Source organism: Apostichopus japonicus, chromosome 19 (assembly GCF_037975245.1).
Source record: "Apostichopus japonicus isolate 1M-3 chromosome 19, ASM3797524v1, whole genome shotgun sequence".
NCBI lineage: Eukaryota > Metazoa > Echinodermata > Holothuroidea > Aspidochirotida > Stichopodidae > Apostichopus > Apostichopus japonicus.
The window spans coordinates 8,126,000-8,142,581 of record NC_092579.1 but is presented as its reverse complement, the minus strand read 5'-3'; the positions used below and the strand labels follow the sequence as shown (position 1 = coordinate 8,142,581).

General features: G+C 33.2%; 1 protein-coding gene across 2 annotated transcripts in view; it reads right to left on the bottom strand.

The window, feature by feature from the left end:
• Positions 1-394: 394 nt before the first annotated feature.
• The window catches only part of LOC139959681 (uncharacterized), a 53,999-nt gene continuing 37,811 nt past the window's right edge, over positions 395-16,582 (bottom strand). For both annotated transcript variants that reach the window (XM_071957477.1, XM_071957476.1), the window contains 13 exons: positions 15,652-15,688; positions 14,700-14,788; positions 13,996-14,127; positions 13,133-13,284; positions 11,932-12,067; positions 11,294-11,425; positions 10,535-10,634; positions 9,614-9,693; positions 8,013-8,138; positions 6,758-6,886; positions 6,437-6,564; positions 5,994-6,129; positions 395-1,946 (listed from right to left, as the gene is read on the bottom strand). In XM_071957477.1, coding sequence (XP_071813578.1) covers positions 1,872-1,946; positions 5,994-6,129; positions 6,437-6,564; positions 6,758-6,886; positions 8,013-8,138; positions 9,614-9,693; positions 10,535-10,634; positions 11,294-11,425; positions 11,932-12,067; positions 13,133-13,284; positions 13,996-14,127; positions 14,700-14,788; positions 15,652-15,688 — 1,452 coding nt within the window. In that variant the 3' untranslated portion in view covers positions 395-1,871. The remainder of the gene's footprint in view (positions 1,947-5,993; positions 6,130-6,436; positions 6,565-6,757; positions 6,887-8,012; positions 8,139-9,613; positions 9,694-10,534; positions 10,635-11,293; positions 11,426-11,931; positions 12,068-13,132; positions 13,285-13,995; positions 14,128-14,699; positions 14,789-15,651; positions 15,689-16,582) is intronic.

The following is a 16,582-nucleotide window of genomic DNA, read 5'->3' as shown; positions in this document are numbered from 1 at the left end:
ATTATTAATGAAAATATGAACAATGATCTTTAGAGCATAAATTAATGGAACTATACAGTTGTAGAAGAGGGAGTGGTTCCCGGCTCGAATGTTCTAGTTCTTCTTTTCTTTGCCTACTTTGGATATATATTGGTTATCACATAATATATATTTATCTACAGAGCATATATTAATGTTAATTGCCAAGGATCACGTGAAAAAGGTAGGTCAAAGGTCAAGCTTGACCAAATTTGTGCGAAAAAGCGTTTCGCAAACAACTCATTTACCATAAGGCCGATGGACTTCAAAACATATTGGGTATGTGCCTGAGAATGGGTTGTGGTGCCTGTGTGCTTAATGACGTCATAGGGTCAGAGGTCAGATAACCACACAAAAACAACATTTTGTCTACTACACATATATACACCAAAATAACAATATGACCGAAACCTTCAAACACAATTAGGATACCACTGACTACATATTTTCAGTGTCTTAAATGATGTAAAATACCAAAAGTCACATGATCAAATGAAGTAAAGGTCAAAGTTGGCTAAACTTGTGAACATACTAGAACAAAACTGCTAGATATTAAATTTAGTTTAAAAAACAAACTGTTCTTTGGCTTCTATTAATGCCAAACTAAAATAGCTGAAACTTTTTGTCAACATGAAGACTAGAATTATATTGACTGTATTGTTTGAATAACTGTTTATGGATTTATTTAATTTTTCCATCAATACGGCTCTCTTTTAAATGACAAAATGACACTCTATTTCAAAAAGGCACACTTCTTATTTATGAAGAGTTTGAGATTTTTCTTGCTCAGAAGAATGGCACCCCTACCTGTATCCGTCGACCCTGGTGACCGGGGAACACATTGAGAAGTTCATTACTTTCTCTGTATTACATTTTGCGATACAATGAAGAGCCTCATATTGGTTAAAGAAAATTTGACATATTTAAATGAGAGATAATTGTATTACATTGTACTACAGAGAAAACTTCTTTGACCAAATCTGTGGCATCATTATGGAGAGCATATAATGGAATTTAATATGATCTATTCAAGTGCAAACAATGTAGCCTAGTGTGTACTGGAATAGTTGTGAACTCCTAGGCCATAAGAATCAGTAGCATATTCCTAGCACAGTCTAACATATTGGCTACGAGTACTGTATTGTGAAATGCTTATATTGATAGCTATGACACGACTTGTCACTTACGGCTCTATCAATTGTTGCTTAAAGTGGTTTGCCAATTGACCCCAAAATGATTCAGTAGTAGAAATGAAGATATACTAAAAATATTATTTTTCCCATGTAAAATAAGCTTAAACTATACATTACAAAAATTTATACCCTGCCTTATGTTTCCATCTATAGATATAGGAGAATTGTTGCTTAAAGTGGTTTGCCAATTTACCCCAAAATGATTCAGTAGTAAAAATAAAGATATACTAAAAAATATTATTTTTTCCATGTAAAATAAGGTACATTACAAAAAGTTATTCCCTGCCTTTTGTTTCCATCTATAGATATAGGAGAATTGTTGCTTAAAGTTTGCCAATTTAACCCAAAATGATTCAGTAGTAAAAATAAAGATATACTAAAAAATATTATTTTTTCCATGTAAAATAAGGTACATTACAAAAAGTTATTCCCTGCCTTTTGTTTCCATCTATAGATATAGGAGAACTGTTGCTTAAAGTTTGCCAATTTAACCCAAAATGATTCAGTAGTAAAAATAAAGATATACTAAAAAATATTAATTTTTCCATGTAAAATAAGGTACATTACAAAAATTGATTCCCTGCCTTTTGTTTCCATCTATAGATATTGGAGAACATGTGACAGTTTGAAATTAATATAAAAAAAAATGATTAATTCATTTCAGTAGATCGCAGAATAGTCATCTTGGTTGTTCAAGTAACACCTCAGTAACTTCAGGCACAGAGTATAATCCTCCTGAAATAAAAAAATATATAGGAAAAGTAAACTTTAGAAACAATTAACACTCCTTTTTGTGGAGGTCCTGTACAGACTAAAAGCTACTGGAAGGGCTTATATTAAGATATTTATATATGTGAATTTATCGTGTTTTAACTAAAGCTGGCAAGTTGATCTTCAAAATCAATCATAATAAATAGAATAATCAGAAAGGCTGCATGAAACCTTTTATTTTTATTTTCAAGCGATATATGCATGTTTCAAGATCATATTTATTATACCCATCGTACATATAGCTTGTTTTGCTCAACTGTAAGCTGCTAGACAATATGTGAGATTTAATCATCATGTAGACCTTGGACGACTTGTTTACCGAGACGTATGGTCACAGGAGAGTTTTACACAGAAATCTAAAGTGAGCATATCTACTCCAACAATTTACTATTAAAGTGCTTCGATTCCAGAGCTTTGAAGAACCCATCCTAACATAGCCTAAGCTGTGTTCTCAAACAGACTGTTGTCTGACCAAAATTCTACGTTGGTTCCACTCTAGCAACTAATAATATGAGTAAAAGCATCAGGACAAGAGTGCAAACAAAAGAGAGTATGGAACTTGTTGCTATGGTAATAAGCCAAGTATTTAATTCGAAGCAAAGCTCCAAAACTGTCTTGACAGGGCTGTTGCTAAAAAAAAGTGGACGAACAATTGGAACGACTGGAAACTCATGCCGGGAAACAACACGACATAGAGGTAACCATGGAAAAATCCTCGCAAGATGTGCAGGGGAAAAACACCAGAATGCTCGAAGATAAATGTGATCGTTCGCTAAAGGAGATAAATGAGGTAGAGCATTACTCTTGTAGAAACTGTCTACGTGTCTTAGGGATTGAAGAAAGCCCGAATAAAAACACAAACAATATTGTCAGTGAAATCGCTTACAAATAAAATTGGCTACACCGTGACCAAGCCCTACAAATATTGACAGATCGCACAGAGTTGAACAGTGAGGAGCCAATAAGTCGAGAGCCATCATAGTCAAGAGATCAACTTATAAAGAACGGGCGAAAGTTAAAAGGGACCAAAACGTCATCAGAGAAGACCTCACGAAGGCTAACCGAGATCTCATAGGCCACAAAAAAGCTTTCCCATGGTAAAATCAGCTTGGTCACACGATGAAAAAATCATCGCTCTTGTTAAAAAACATTGCTCAGAGTTTAAAAAAAAAGGAGCTGATGTCTAAATGACGTACAACGACTTTAGCTACCAATGAATTGACACGATCTCTTGCTATATTCTCTCTACTTCAACGTATTCGTTTTGTCTTAATGTCATATTTTCTTTGTGTTTAATGTAAAGGTGATCCATTTTAGGTTCATCTCCTAGTTTGTTCTCCATGTCAAATGTTCTATTGTGAAACCTGCTCTAGTTGCCAAAAATCTAGAAACACCTAGAGGTATTTCTAAACCACACTGTACAGAGAGAAGTCTTCCTTTTAGTGATATAAGTTCTCCTCATGAGCTCTTTGATTGTAAAAAAAAATAATATTCTTCTCATGGTAACGATCTCGTTTCCATAATCAATACATATGGCATTGGATGTAAGGTTGATGCAATCTTTATATATCATTGATCAATTTATTCCTAATTCAAAAGGGTGACATCAGTGTTTTTCACCTTAACAGTCGCCGCAGACTTCTTAGGTTTTACAGAAACTTAGTTTAAGGATAATGTTTCTTCTCTTGTTCACCTTGAAGGTTATCAATTGTTAGAAAACAATCGTCGAAGTCGGAAAAGGAGGTGGCGTTTGCCCATTTATAAGAAACGATTTTGTGGTTGAAGTTAGACACGACATTTCTTTCTTGAACAATGACATTGAAAGTATTTTTAATGAGTTGTCAATTCCAAATGTAAGTAAAAGAATGATTATTGGAGTAACTTATCGACCACCTAAACTCAGCATTTAGTTTATTTCTTACTACTTTTAATGACATCTACAACAATAGCTTTCCCCTGATTAAAATAGGTGAGAGAAAGCAGAAACAACAATGGATCAACAAAGGGTTTTTACCAACTTTTTTACTGACCTCGGCCCTTCACTAGCTAGAGACATTCCTAATAATGGTCACGCAAAGAACTGCTTACTTAGAAATTTTTCTTCTATACGCATAGAGCGCATACGATTGTCTGAACCCTAATAACTCAGCTGGATACGACGGTTTGTGTCCAGCTATTGTCCGTAGAGTAATTCCTTACATAGAGAAGCCTCTTGTTAAAGATTTCAACGCCTCTTTTATGCATGACATCTTCTCCCGACAAGCTAAAAAGTTATTCCGCTTTTCCAAAATCAGCTTATTAACTATCTTCCAATTTCTGTTTTTGCCTGCCTTTGGAAAATTATAGAAACACTAGCATTTAACAGAGTCCAAAACTATTAAGTCAAGAACAAACGCAATCCGTCTAGTCATTCTACCGAAACCACTTTTGCAGATGCTATTGACAAATTGAACAAAGCTGCCTAGAAGAAAGAGATTTAGATTGGAATCTTCTGAGACTTATCCAAAGCTTTTGACAGAGTCGACCACAACATTTAACTACCCAAGCTGTCACACCATGGAATTAGGGGACTTCCGCTCAAATGGTTCGAAAGTTACTTGACTCTCAGGCAACAATACTCTCACTATAATAATACAGAATCTGACCTGGTTACTTTTCGTTGCGGGGTAACCCAAGGTTGAGTCCTCGGTCGACTTCTATTTATTATTTATGTAAACAACATATCATCTGTCTCACAAAATTCTTCATTTGGTCTTTTTGCTGAAGACACAAACATTATCTTTTCAGATGATAACCCTAAACACCTAATATGGGCTGTTTGTTCAGAACATAAAGCTTATTGTGATTGGTTTGCAGCTAAGAAACTATACTTAACTATCAGCAAAACAAACTTCATGGTCTTTAACAAACTTAAGCATCACAACGATAATGATTTTAACATTAACATAAATGGTCACACTCTGAATTCTTTGAGTAAGATTACATTTCTTGGGGTAATTTACTGATTGTAATCTTACTTGGTAAGAACATATCCGTAGTTTATCCTCACAATTTGCAAGTGGAGTCGGTATTATTGGTAGACTTAAATATGTACTACCAAAGAGCGTTCTTTCCACTCTGTATTTTACCTTGATTTATCTGCATTTAATTTATTGCAGTACTGTGTGGGCGTATGTCAGGCAGTGGAACTCGAACTGTTCGGCATAGTTGTCATGGTGGCCCTCATGATCACACTGGTATATTCTTTTTACAACATTCAATTTATTGAAACTTCAGGACATAATCAATCTAGGAACTGCTTCATTCACATATCGTTTCATACACAATCTGCTACCAGACGCTCTCTCTAACTTTTTATCATTCATTACCTCATTCAGAACTACAATACACGAAGTCCTCAGCTTCTTTTGAATACTACAAATTGCACAACTTCTTCCCACTCGAGCCTTCGTTATCGTGCCACCAATCGTTGGAACTCATTGCCAAAGGTAATAATGACAGGCCCTGCTTAAGATATTTTTAGGTATAACGTTACTAATTATTGTTTAAGCAATTGTTTAAGCAATAACTCTTGACATGATTGTCTGACATTAGTCTTTTACTACTTTGAAATACTCCAATTTTCTTTCATTTGTTGCATGGACACAGCTGCGAATGCGCAGCGAAGTAACCTTTTTTGTAGGGGAGGTGTTCTGCTGTACTGGATTGCAGTTCTGCAGGTGGGGGGGGGGGGGGTGCCGTTAGTTTAGTTATAGTATTTTTCCTGTATTGCGTACTTCGCTTTGTAGTACTTTTGATTGGTCTCTTTCTCTGTGTGTTTAGGGAATGGAGCACCTGTCAAACCCGTAAGGGTTAATTGTTCCGCTTTCTTAACTTCATGTGTTCTACACTACTACTTCATGTTATTTGTAAACATTTATATGCATGTTGTAAAAACAAAATAAAGGAAATGAAATATGCTAAACATAGATCAATGATAGTCTACAGCAAGCTTCACATTAAACCGCTTACCTGGGATAACATGAAGTTTACATTTTTCTTTCTCAATTTCTGCACAGCCAGATATACATCACAGGCGCCTTCTTTCTCCAGACATTGAATTTGAGCTTTAGCTGTAATATACACAGCACTGACACCAACTCCATTTCTGAAATGACATTTGCAAAAGTCCAATTTGTTCTCCTGACTGTCTATGAATTTTGCAGCGGTAATTAATTCTTTAAATTCGGATTTACTGCTTAATGATTTGTATGCATGCTAAACATTAAGTATCCAAAACTGTTTATAAAACACCACTAAACAGTTCATTTAGCATCTTGTGTAATGCAGTCCTGTAAATTGTGCATTTTCAACAATGTTCAATTATTAAATAGGCTATTATTTATTAAAAAAAATATTATCTTTTATTCTTATAAATTAGCTAATTAATATACAAAATAAGTAAAGATACATACACACAGTGGATAACTGTAGGACCAGATGTTATGTTTCTAGTTGACTGTATGAAATCTACCATCCTAGGAAGAGCTTCATCATCACCAAGAAATGCTTCAAAAGTCAAGTGATTCACAATAACTGGATCCTGAGGAAATGAACAAGGCAAAATATTCAAGTGAGATGTAGTTTTATTTTCAATGCAAGATGAAATCATTTCGTTAAACTATTTAATTAGAAGCAATGAGCACCATTTAAAAATACTAAAAGTAAAACTGATTTGAACGATGATGATCAGTGATGTTCATAAATGTCTTATTTCATTGATTTCGCAGATGTACCTCATAGTCTTGGTGATTGACTTGAAATGTCTTTATTTTCAACAGATCTTGACTTTCAGTGTTAATACACTTCACTGTGATGGATCCACAAGTAATCAACCCAGCATCTGGCCAATACTTTGCAGCCGTCTGTAGAAAAACACAATGAAGAGAGGAGTAAACACGATAAAAAATACCTAACCATTTTATGCTGTTTATAATAACTTTGAAAATAAATATAGTGTTTTATGGACATCAACATTAATAATAGGTTTACTTTTATTGCAAGCCAGATCCTCAGATTACAATTCTAGATCTGCATATCAAAATAGAAAATTAAACACAAATATTGTTTGAGTTGCCATAGTAAATATCAAATTAATTTTTAAGTATTTTAAGATGACTCAAATACTTCTAAGCTTAATTTCACCCACAGTTCCTGACCACTTCAATCAGCGATTATAGCATTGGGGAAATATTCGTGGTTTCAAACCATATATAACCAGATAGTGACTAACCTCTAATGGCCTATTTCGCTGAGTAAAACTCATTCTGCTGTAAGGATGGCAGACTCAAAATGACCATTTAATAACCTTTGAACTCTTTCTATAGCACAAATTACTCTGCCCAAACTTATAAATTGTTTTAAAAGATCCAATATGCAAGGAAGGTCTGACAAGCATATGGTAGTTGGACAGGAGGCATAAAGCAATAGATCTTATTAGATCAGTATGGTATGTTGTGGTCAATGATCATTGACCTTACACAGTGCCAGATGAATTAAATACAATGTTTTGGATACGACTGGGCTGTAAGACTTAGCCTCAGCTGTTGATAACAATCATAACTGAGTTCCATTTTGTCACATTTTAAAATATGCAAATGTTTGCAAACGGTAAGCAGAACAATACAATACACATTTACAAGTAGTTGGAGCATCAGCACTTGACAAGGTTGTTAAATTTGTCATTCTTTGGAGCGATTAAACAAAATAATTGTTCAAAGGATCAGGTTCAAAATTGATCTGCTCTGACCCTGTTTGATTTTTTGAGAACTTTGATCTTTACAGTTCAGGTTAAAAAAGGCTTGTTGATGGAACAACCAATTTGTCTTAGTTTACAAATGATCCCAAATCATTTTGAGAAAATGATGTTAGGTATATGTTTGGGTTGTTTATGTGAGAGATTTAATGATGCAGACAGATAAAGTGACATATTTTAACAAAGCTTGCATGCCTTAAATGCTTTGCAAAAGTATTTCATGTGTTTCTACAAACCTTGTTAGCTGTGCTCATGTCTTTCAGCATGATAATGGTACTGCATTTGTAATCAAAGACAAGTCTCCAAAAATCTTCCAAGATTGAAGCCACAGGATCTTGCGCCAAAAGGATTGACCCATCATCCTATGTTAAACATAGAATCATTTTGTTTTGTATAAGAAACTAAGGGCACACAAGCAGCAAAAGATTTAAAACAAGCATTTTCAAATAGAAAACAACACCTAAAGATTTTTCTGAATAAGCACATATTCACTAGAATAAGCACATGTTCACTAGATTAAGAAATTCTGGTAGTTCACCTGCATTGTTTTAAATTCAAATCCTGAATAAGATCTTTTGATCGAAACCACATCCATAGAACATTTTGTATAATGGAGCTTTACATTTTAAAATTATTCTTTTAAAGATTAAAGTATTAATCCACTGATGAATTGTATATTATTGGAAAGAAGTTGCATATTAATGTTACTTTAAATGCAGAAACTAATGACTTCTAAGCTAACATTCCAATCATATATTGCTATAGAAATATGAAAGTTGAATGTGAAGACCATAATACCATTGTGACATCATGAAAGACACACCACTTCCTGGTAAACATAGTTTACACTGATATAACCATATCAAAAGTTAAAGGGCACTGAATTAATGTTTATATACTGTATACACTCAAAAAGCACTGCACTATGTTTATCTGTTAGATTTACATACCACTGCTTATCTTTCAGAAATGACCTTCCAAGCATTTAATTCTCATCTAATTTTAAATGACTGGAATACTCAGTCTATCACACATAACTTAAAGTCAGTCCCTCGGATATAAGAAAAAACTCAACAGGAAACTATGAGACTTTTAAGGCATATCACAATTTTATGGAGCATCAACAATTTGTCAGGAACTAATACAGTGTTGAATGTACACAAAGGGTGATAAGTTATTCATACGCAGTTAAATGCACATGTTTTGGTTGAATTCTTTAAATTACAATAGCAACAATGGGTTACTTAACATTAACTTTTGGGACAGAGTAGCTGATTTCATCATCCATTCTAAAAGTATTTCACATGATTAAGGATATTTGAATATCTTGAAAACTAGAATACCTGCAAAAGCATCACCACCATTTAAAACTTTGTCTCTTTTTTTTGGGGGGGGGTGGGAGGGGTAATAAATCAACAAGCAAACTCTGAATAATCATCTGCTTTAAATGACATTCAAGATATTGAGATTGTTTTTCAATTAAAATATCAGAATATTCCTCTTCCATGGAAGTGACACATTATCTAATACTGGGATAAATGGTTAAATATACATCTTAAAACCTCAGCATTAAACATCAACATGAACTAATCGCTCCTTACGCTGCAATTGAAATTGGCACTATCATCACACAAATGACGCATTCCACAAAAATCATGTGAGTCTTTATATTATAGAGTCCAGCAGATATTGTTCCCTGTGCAGGTTACTGTGTAGGCTCAAATACAATCCTTTCTAATTAAATGTAGGAGCATACCCATCAAAATTTACAAGAATTTAGAATACCACTAGTTTAGGCAAAGCTTGTGCATAAATCTTCATGTATGGATGAACCAACCTCTAACTTGGTAGCATTAACATAATCATTGCTGCCATGAGTAACACCATTTGACTTCAAGACTGGTCTGTAGGAGTCAACTGTAAAGAATTCAATAAATCGTCAAGGACAAAATTTGCTGCAAATTCAGAATATGCTGGATACTGTTTTGATGGCGAATCAGGCTGAATAAAGAATGAATTTTCCATTGTCATTGTAAACAGAGTTTGAAGCAACTTTCATTAGTTTAATACATTTTGATTCATTTTATATATATTTAAACATTTGATGACAAAAAACAGCCATGTGCAAAGCTATTGTGCTACAGTAAACATGAACCATTTTACACCACACCTTCATAGGTTATTACACTCAAAATTGGCAAAAAAACTAAAAGTGTAGTTAGAAAAAACAAGTTTCATCCTGCCAATAAATATGAAGGGAAATTTGAAGTGAAACAGTTTCTATAAAGCCGAAACAAATTAAAAGGCAAATAGTATATAAAGAAGCATATTTAGACTGTAACTTCGATTCGTATAAAGTGCTTCAAGCACAAGGTTGTGCTTATAAGAAAAACACAATTCAAAATTTCTAGTACTGAATAAGTCAGAGGAATGAACCTTTATTGCAGAGCCAGAGGAGAGTGAAGGATTTTGTGATAGAGGTGGTATGCCTTTCACTGAAGCAGTCTCGTGTGTAAGGGTCGAGGTTCTCATCCAGAAACAGATGCGACGTTAAATGTGGCAAATAAGTAAGTTATATTGAAGAAGCCATAAATGCTAGGAGTTACTAATAAATACTTTGTGTGAGGTTAAACGAAAGAGAGGGGTCCTATTCTCTGACAGTAAACCGAAAAAAAATTCCCCACTAAATCTTCCCACAACTGACAATCCACCTGGCCCTCTCTTCGCGCACGCCATTGATAAGAGGCTTTGTACATACAAGGAATGATTCCAGGAAATCTGTTTTTGTAAGCATTCTCTTCGGCTTCTCCCAACTGCTTCTGCCGTGGCATGTTAAGTTCTCTGATCTTACTCAACCCCTGAAGGAGAAAATAATAAAAAGGTATCCTCACGATATTGATAATATAAAATCAAGGAACATGAGATTCACCTGTCCATAAGCTGAAAATATATTTGATGACTACCCTACAAACTATCAACCTCAGCAGAAACATTTTAGTGTCCATTTGTTTAACCATAAGATATTTCTAACAATGTTTCTTATGATTGTACAGGAAGAGTGAAAGGAGTGAATAATGCTATTATTTGGATTGGCTTTAAGTCTACTACTGTATTGAAGCACATAATCACTGATGACACTTGGATGTGCTAATTTAACCTACAGTAAAGAGTTCATCTGATATAGATATTTATATATATATATATATATATATATATATATATATATACATATATATATATATATATATATATATATATAGATATATATATATATGTGTGTGTGTGTGTGTGTGTGTGTGAATGTGTGTCTTAGATCTGTAGCAAGAACTGTTCTTGATCGAACTAAGAAAACCCTCGTAGCAATTCTAATGGAGTATAATTGTCGTACGTAAGATTCTTTGTAGTCTTTCAACATATTATTGAAACTTAAACTTTACTAAACAGGATCCTAGAAACAGATATGTGTTGGCATACACTCAGTCACAGGATTCAGGTGAATACATTAAATTCAACTTACGGAAAATTCTTGAACAGCTTTACGCTTTAATGTCTGCTCATCCATTCCCTTAAACTCCTCAGCTAATGTTTTTGTTTTCTCTGGTGTCAGCTGAGCCTGCCGTAAGGTGTCGTAGATATATAGATACTGCACCTGTTAAATTACCATAACTATTTATGACTTTCAAAACATTATAAATTAGTTGTAAAATTAAACCAGCAGAGTATATTTAAATAAGGAACCTCGCGACGATGCTAAATTACTTCTCATTTTCCTCGACATGCATGCTGATTAAATGGAGATTAATGAAGTAACTAAACCTTGGACCCTAAAGCTGTAAGCAAACATGACTACTTTTAAAACAGAGGGATGAAAACATTACTTTGGAGGTTTATCAGCAATTCATGCCATGTTCTACTTAGGTCAGTTTTCGAATTACTGATGATGTCAAACTCAATTAAAATAATTAAAGTAACTTAAATGTAATTTTGTAAAAAAAACAGCAAATTTTAAATTACATTAGTTTATTGCAGCAGTAAAACACATTTTATCCAATAACAAGTCGCATTAAACTTTAAGAATAAAACATTTAGACAAACACAATAAATGCTGGAAAATTATTACTTTAATTAATCTGAATTTACTACTAAATCACAAACCCGGGTTAGGACCATGTTCATTCTGTCTTCTCTCATATTTCTGATGACATTATAGACGCTGATCGTGCTGTTAGATCTAAGCACATCTAACAATTGATACAGGGCCAGAAAAGTACCTGTAGATCCACTCCCATCTCTGTTAAAGAAATCTTTCCAAATTACTTATTGCAAATTCTCTTCTATGTAAGCATCATGATAAACATCTTTATAAATATCTAACTTCACTTCACAAAAAACTGTATCTAATAGTTTTGATGTCTATTTGACTACTATGTAAAAGTAGCTTATAGTCAAACTTGTAAAGATATCATAACATTTGCCACAAGAAGTGGTATCTGGTATTTTACATTTATTAAAGGAATTGTCTGGTTGATACAGTGTCTGATTTTGATACAGTGTCCTCTTAGTTCTTATATTTCTCTTTCTAACTATGTGAAATTGTCCCCATGCGACGTTTTCTTTTTATAGAAATCTGGTTTTCACACACAACATTAGCTAACCTTTCTAGTTGAATTTAGTACCGGGAAGCTTAGGCTTCGTAGAACTGTCCGATTGTAGACTTTATAGTAAACTACATGCAAACCTTCTTCGCATTTGGAGCTGGACATCGCAATGTAAACAACGAAGAGTCTTCTGTTCAAGCTTATCTTGTGTTACACAAAGAGCCAGAAATCACCGATGCACTACATATATGAGGGCTTTTTTAATCATTACTAACTTATAAGGAATTTCACTGAAAACTTAGGAAGATATTAATCTGTATTCAAATGCGTTTTTTTGTTGTGACTACTGTAAGAAATGTATACAGCGTGCGGTTTGTCGCAATCTACATGTGCCCAGATGATGTCACGTTCGCTACTGTTCAAAGTATATTTGAAATATCCATTTTAAACCATTAAAAAAGTGTTTCTCTGTCAAATGCAATATTAGCGTTCAAATACTTTGAAGCATGTTGATAATTTTTTAAGGTAACTTCTAAGGGCTTCCAGACAATACTTTCAATTTTATTTCTTATGTTAACTAATATCTGTAAGTGATGAATGATTGAACTTTAAAATACATTGCATTAAGGGAGTGTTTCTAATATTATTCCATATAAAATTATTAGAAACTGCTGATATGGTAAGTAAAACAATTGCATATGATTTTCATATAGTTTTGAACCCTAAAATCTCAACTACAAGAGAAGCAAATTTGTTACCTGCAGTGGATGAGCATAGGTGACATACTGGTTTGCTCTTGTCTCATCTTCACCTGCTTAATAAAATCAATGAGGTTTGTGTAATCTTCTGGAACTCCTCCTTGAGGCCAACCGTGAAACTGAAGCTGGTGGACAGTCACAAGTTTCTCATCCTGTATAAAGAAATAAATAGCAATGTAATGATGAGTGTTATGTAACAGAACTAAAGGTAGGATTTCAAGATAGATGATCCAACTACATCTGACAAAACTAAATGACTAATTTAAATAAAAATACATGGAGTAGTTTTGTGTGTAAGGCATGTATCACATCCACTATATGGTAGCACTCATCTGTATTAATTTGCTTGAGGAGTACATAATTCATGATAACAAGAGTGACACATGTGATAAATAAGGGATCATCATGAATCAAAGAGGCCTCAATTCCTTTACTTACAATGTTTGTGTTTTTATATGAAGTACTTAACTTCTGCCATGATATAAAAACACCAGTGGCAACCCTTACCTACATGTTTATGACAGGGTAAAATCACATACACATAAAAAGTAACAAAACTTGATCAAGCATGGAAAACCTGAATCTTTTGAACCAAATTTACATCTTAAGTGGTCAGTCATTGTGTTTCTCTTTGTAAATCATGTAAATATGGGAAATGGATTGTTACATTAGAAAAATTGAAAGAATGTACGTTTTCACATACAGCAAATCTGACACAATTTAGCTCAAGCGTATAGTAGCGTTCCAAATGCCTAATTCCTGTACACTATTGAAATACCACAATAATCTGTCTACTTTACAATGGCTCACTAAAAGTAGACATAAGGGAATGTACACTAACACAAAATGAATATTTCACTCACGTCAGTGATTATATTCAGCTTTCTGTTTGTGTATGTTTGATGATTGTTTTCCTCCTGCAAAAGCACGGTCATCTCACCAAACACCTCAGTGGTCTTTACTTTCCTGGGCCAATAGCTATAAACATCTCCATCCTTAGACAAGAAAAAGGATACACAAAATGTAACAAAATGTAACAAAATATAAAGATTCTATAGAGTCTGCTAGGTGTATTCTTACTGCAATGTTTTAATTTGTTTCAATTATATATCAGCACATGGAAATATTGTTAACTACTTCACAATCCCTTTAATACACTATTAAACATATTGGAGTATTGAGAAAACTTACTTGACAATTCAAAGTGCATGTGATAGAGACTATGCTTGAATTTTGAGTACATTACGGAAGTTGATTGTTTGTGACTTACAGATTAATTGGCTGCTTTTCAACCTAAGAATTACGGAAATGCTTAAAATAACATTTTCAGTATATTGCTCATGATACAGTGTAGTCCAGTCTATGTTAGTTTAAAATACATATCCTTAATCGTTAGTCATATCTTACACTATTTTCATGAAGACTTTGGTAAATTAAATGACATATTCTATCAAGTGTGTTTATATTTATCCATTCAATAGTATATCGAGGCATTTGATAAATGCATATGATTAAAAGTCTAAACATATCAATGACTTATGTTGCAATCTAAAATTAAACATTTTACCGGGCTGTCTACCAGCATAACCAATGTCCTGACATTTTGTTGCAAAACCATTCTCCAAAATTTTTCTGCAAGACCTTTACTCTGAGGTCCTATGAAAAAATAAAGAAGTATTGTTAACAAAAGGCATTCAATGTTATCATTTCAAAAACACAGCAACTATGCTATATGTGTGCAATTCAATTCAACTAAGAAGTTAAATAACTTCAAAGAATAAATTATCTGTAGGAGAATATACTTAGTACTAAAATGTGAACTGTTCTCCAACATTTTTCATTTCATATCTACAGAAGTTGACATCTGGCAATAGCATTGGTACTGCTCATTCATATTGTGGTGCTAGTTATGAACATTTTAGTGATGATTGCTCTATCAAAGACTAATGGCACAAAGTAGTTTTGAAAATAAGGTACATGGTTAACACCTACTTCATGTGTTGGCAAAAATGTAAGGTGAAATACTATGTTGGTAAAATCACCTTAAAAGTAATGTATTCAACTAATATAGATGTCCATAGTTCGATTAAATAGCTAGATAGTAACTATATGTAGCTAAATGTATCATTTTCTAAGATTATAGTATTCACAAATGTGTTGATTGTTTTAATTTATTTTATTTTACTTAGTGTTCTCATCTGTTTTTGTTGCTATCTTTGCATATTTGATAGTTTGTTGCAATGGGTTGCGCTCTATCAATGTGCAGACAATGTTCATCTTTCGGTGACAGATCACATTTTAAAATTTGATAACCTCTCACTCTCTCAGTATGTTAATAAGTTAATATCAGCTCAAGAATAACACTGATATGTGTTACAATCAGCAACAAACCTGTTATGAAACTGTACAAATAGAATAAACTAAGTTATGCTATGGCTTATCAAACTGATAAACAGAAGAAAAGTTCCCTTATTCAAATTATGGAGAATGACAGTAAAATATCTTCATGAATGATTTACCTATTGCAGCTATGAACTTTGCTATTCCTTGGCGAGCCTGAAAATGAAATATAGTACTTAATCATTCATATGTTTATTCTTTTTCCACAACCGGTTCAATTTCATCATAGTTGTAAATTAAACCATTTATCTACTGCTTAAACTTTGTAAGTACATGAAGTGCATACAATTAAAGCAAATAACGCTTCAAAGTACACCTCTAACTGGTAGGAAAATACATAAAATAACAGTGTAAAATTAAAAAAGGTACATATTAACTGCTACAAAATGCTAAACTTCTATACGAATTGATCAATATGAGAAACTAGCGACTCCAATGTGTTTTCTAACACAACTACTTTCATATGCATTTACCCTTAAAGGTGTAGTCATATTTCTGATTACTTAGTAGCGTGAATACTTTACAGCCAACAAAAAAAGAAACATGTAAAGTGTTACTGAGCAACCGTAAAAGTTATTTCATTTATAAAAGAATTTCCACTGTACACTACTATTATTGCAAAAATGTTAAGAAGATAATGAAATAAGAACAAAAGATGGAGAAGCTCAGAAATTCTAAAAACAAAAAGCCCTTTTGTACTGGATTAGATACAAGTTGTATGGAGTCCAATAAACTTAACCATATAGCCATTTGAACCCTCATAACGACAATTTATCAAGTAAAATATTTGTCAAAACTTGACGTTTTTCACCAAATGAGATTCAAATTATGAAAGGGTTTCGTATCAGCGTGACACAAATAATGATGTAATTGGTCTAATTTGGTATTATGCCCCACAGAAATCTAGATGGATTAATGTTCTACACTTCTCTTTATAGCCTTATATGTTTTCTTAACTCTGATTTTTACTTTTTCATCCTTAGAAAACATAATAGTTACTCTGTTTAGCTCTCAATTAAGTAAATGAAACCATCTTTTATAAATTATAAT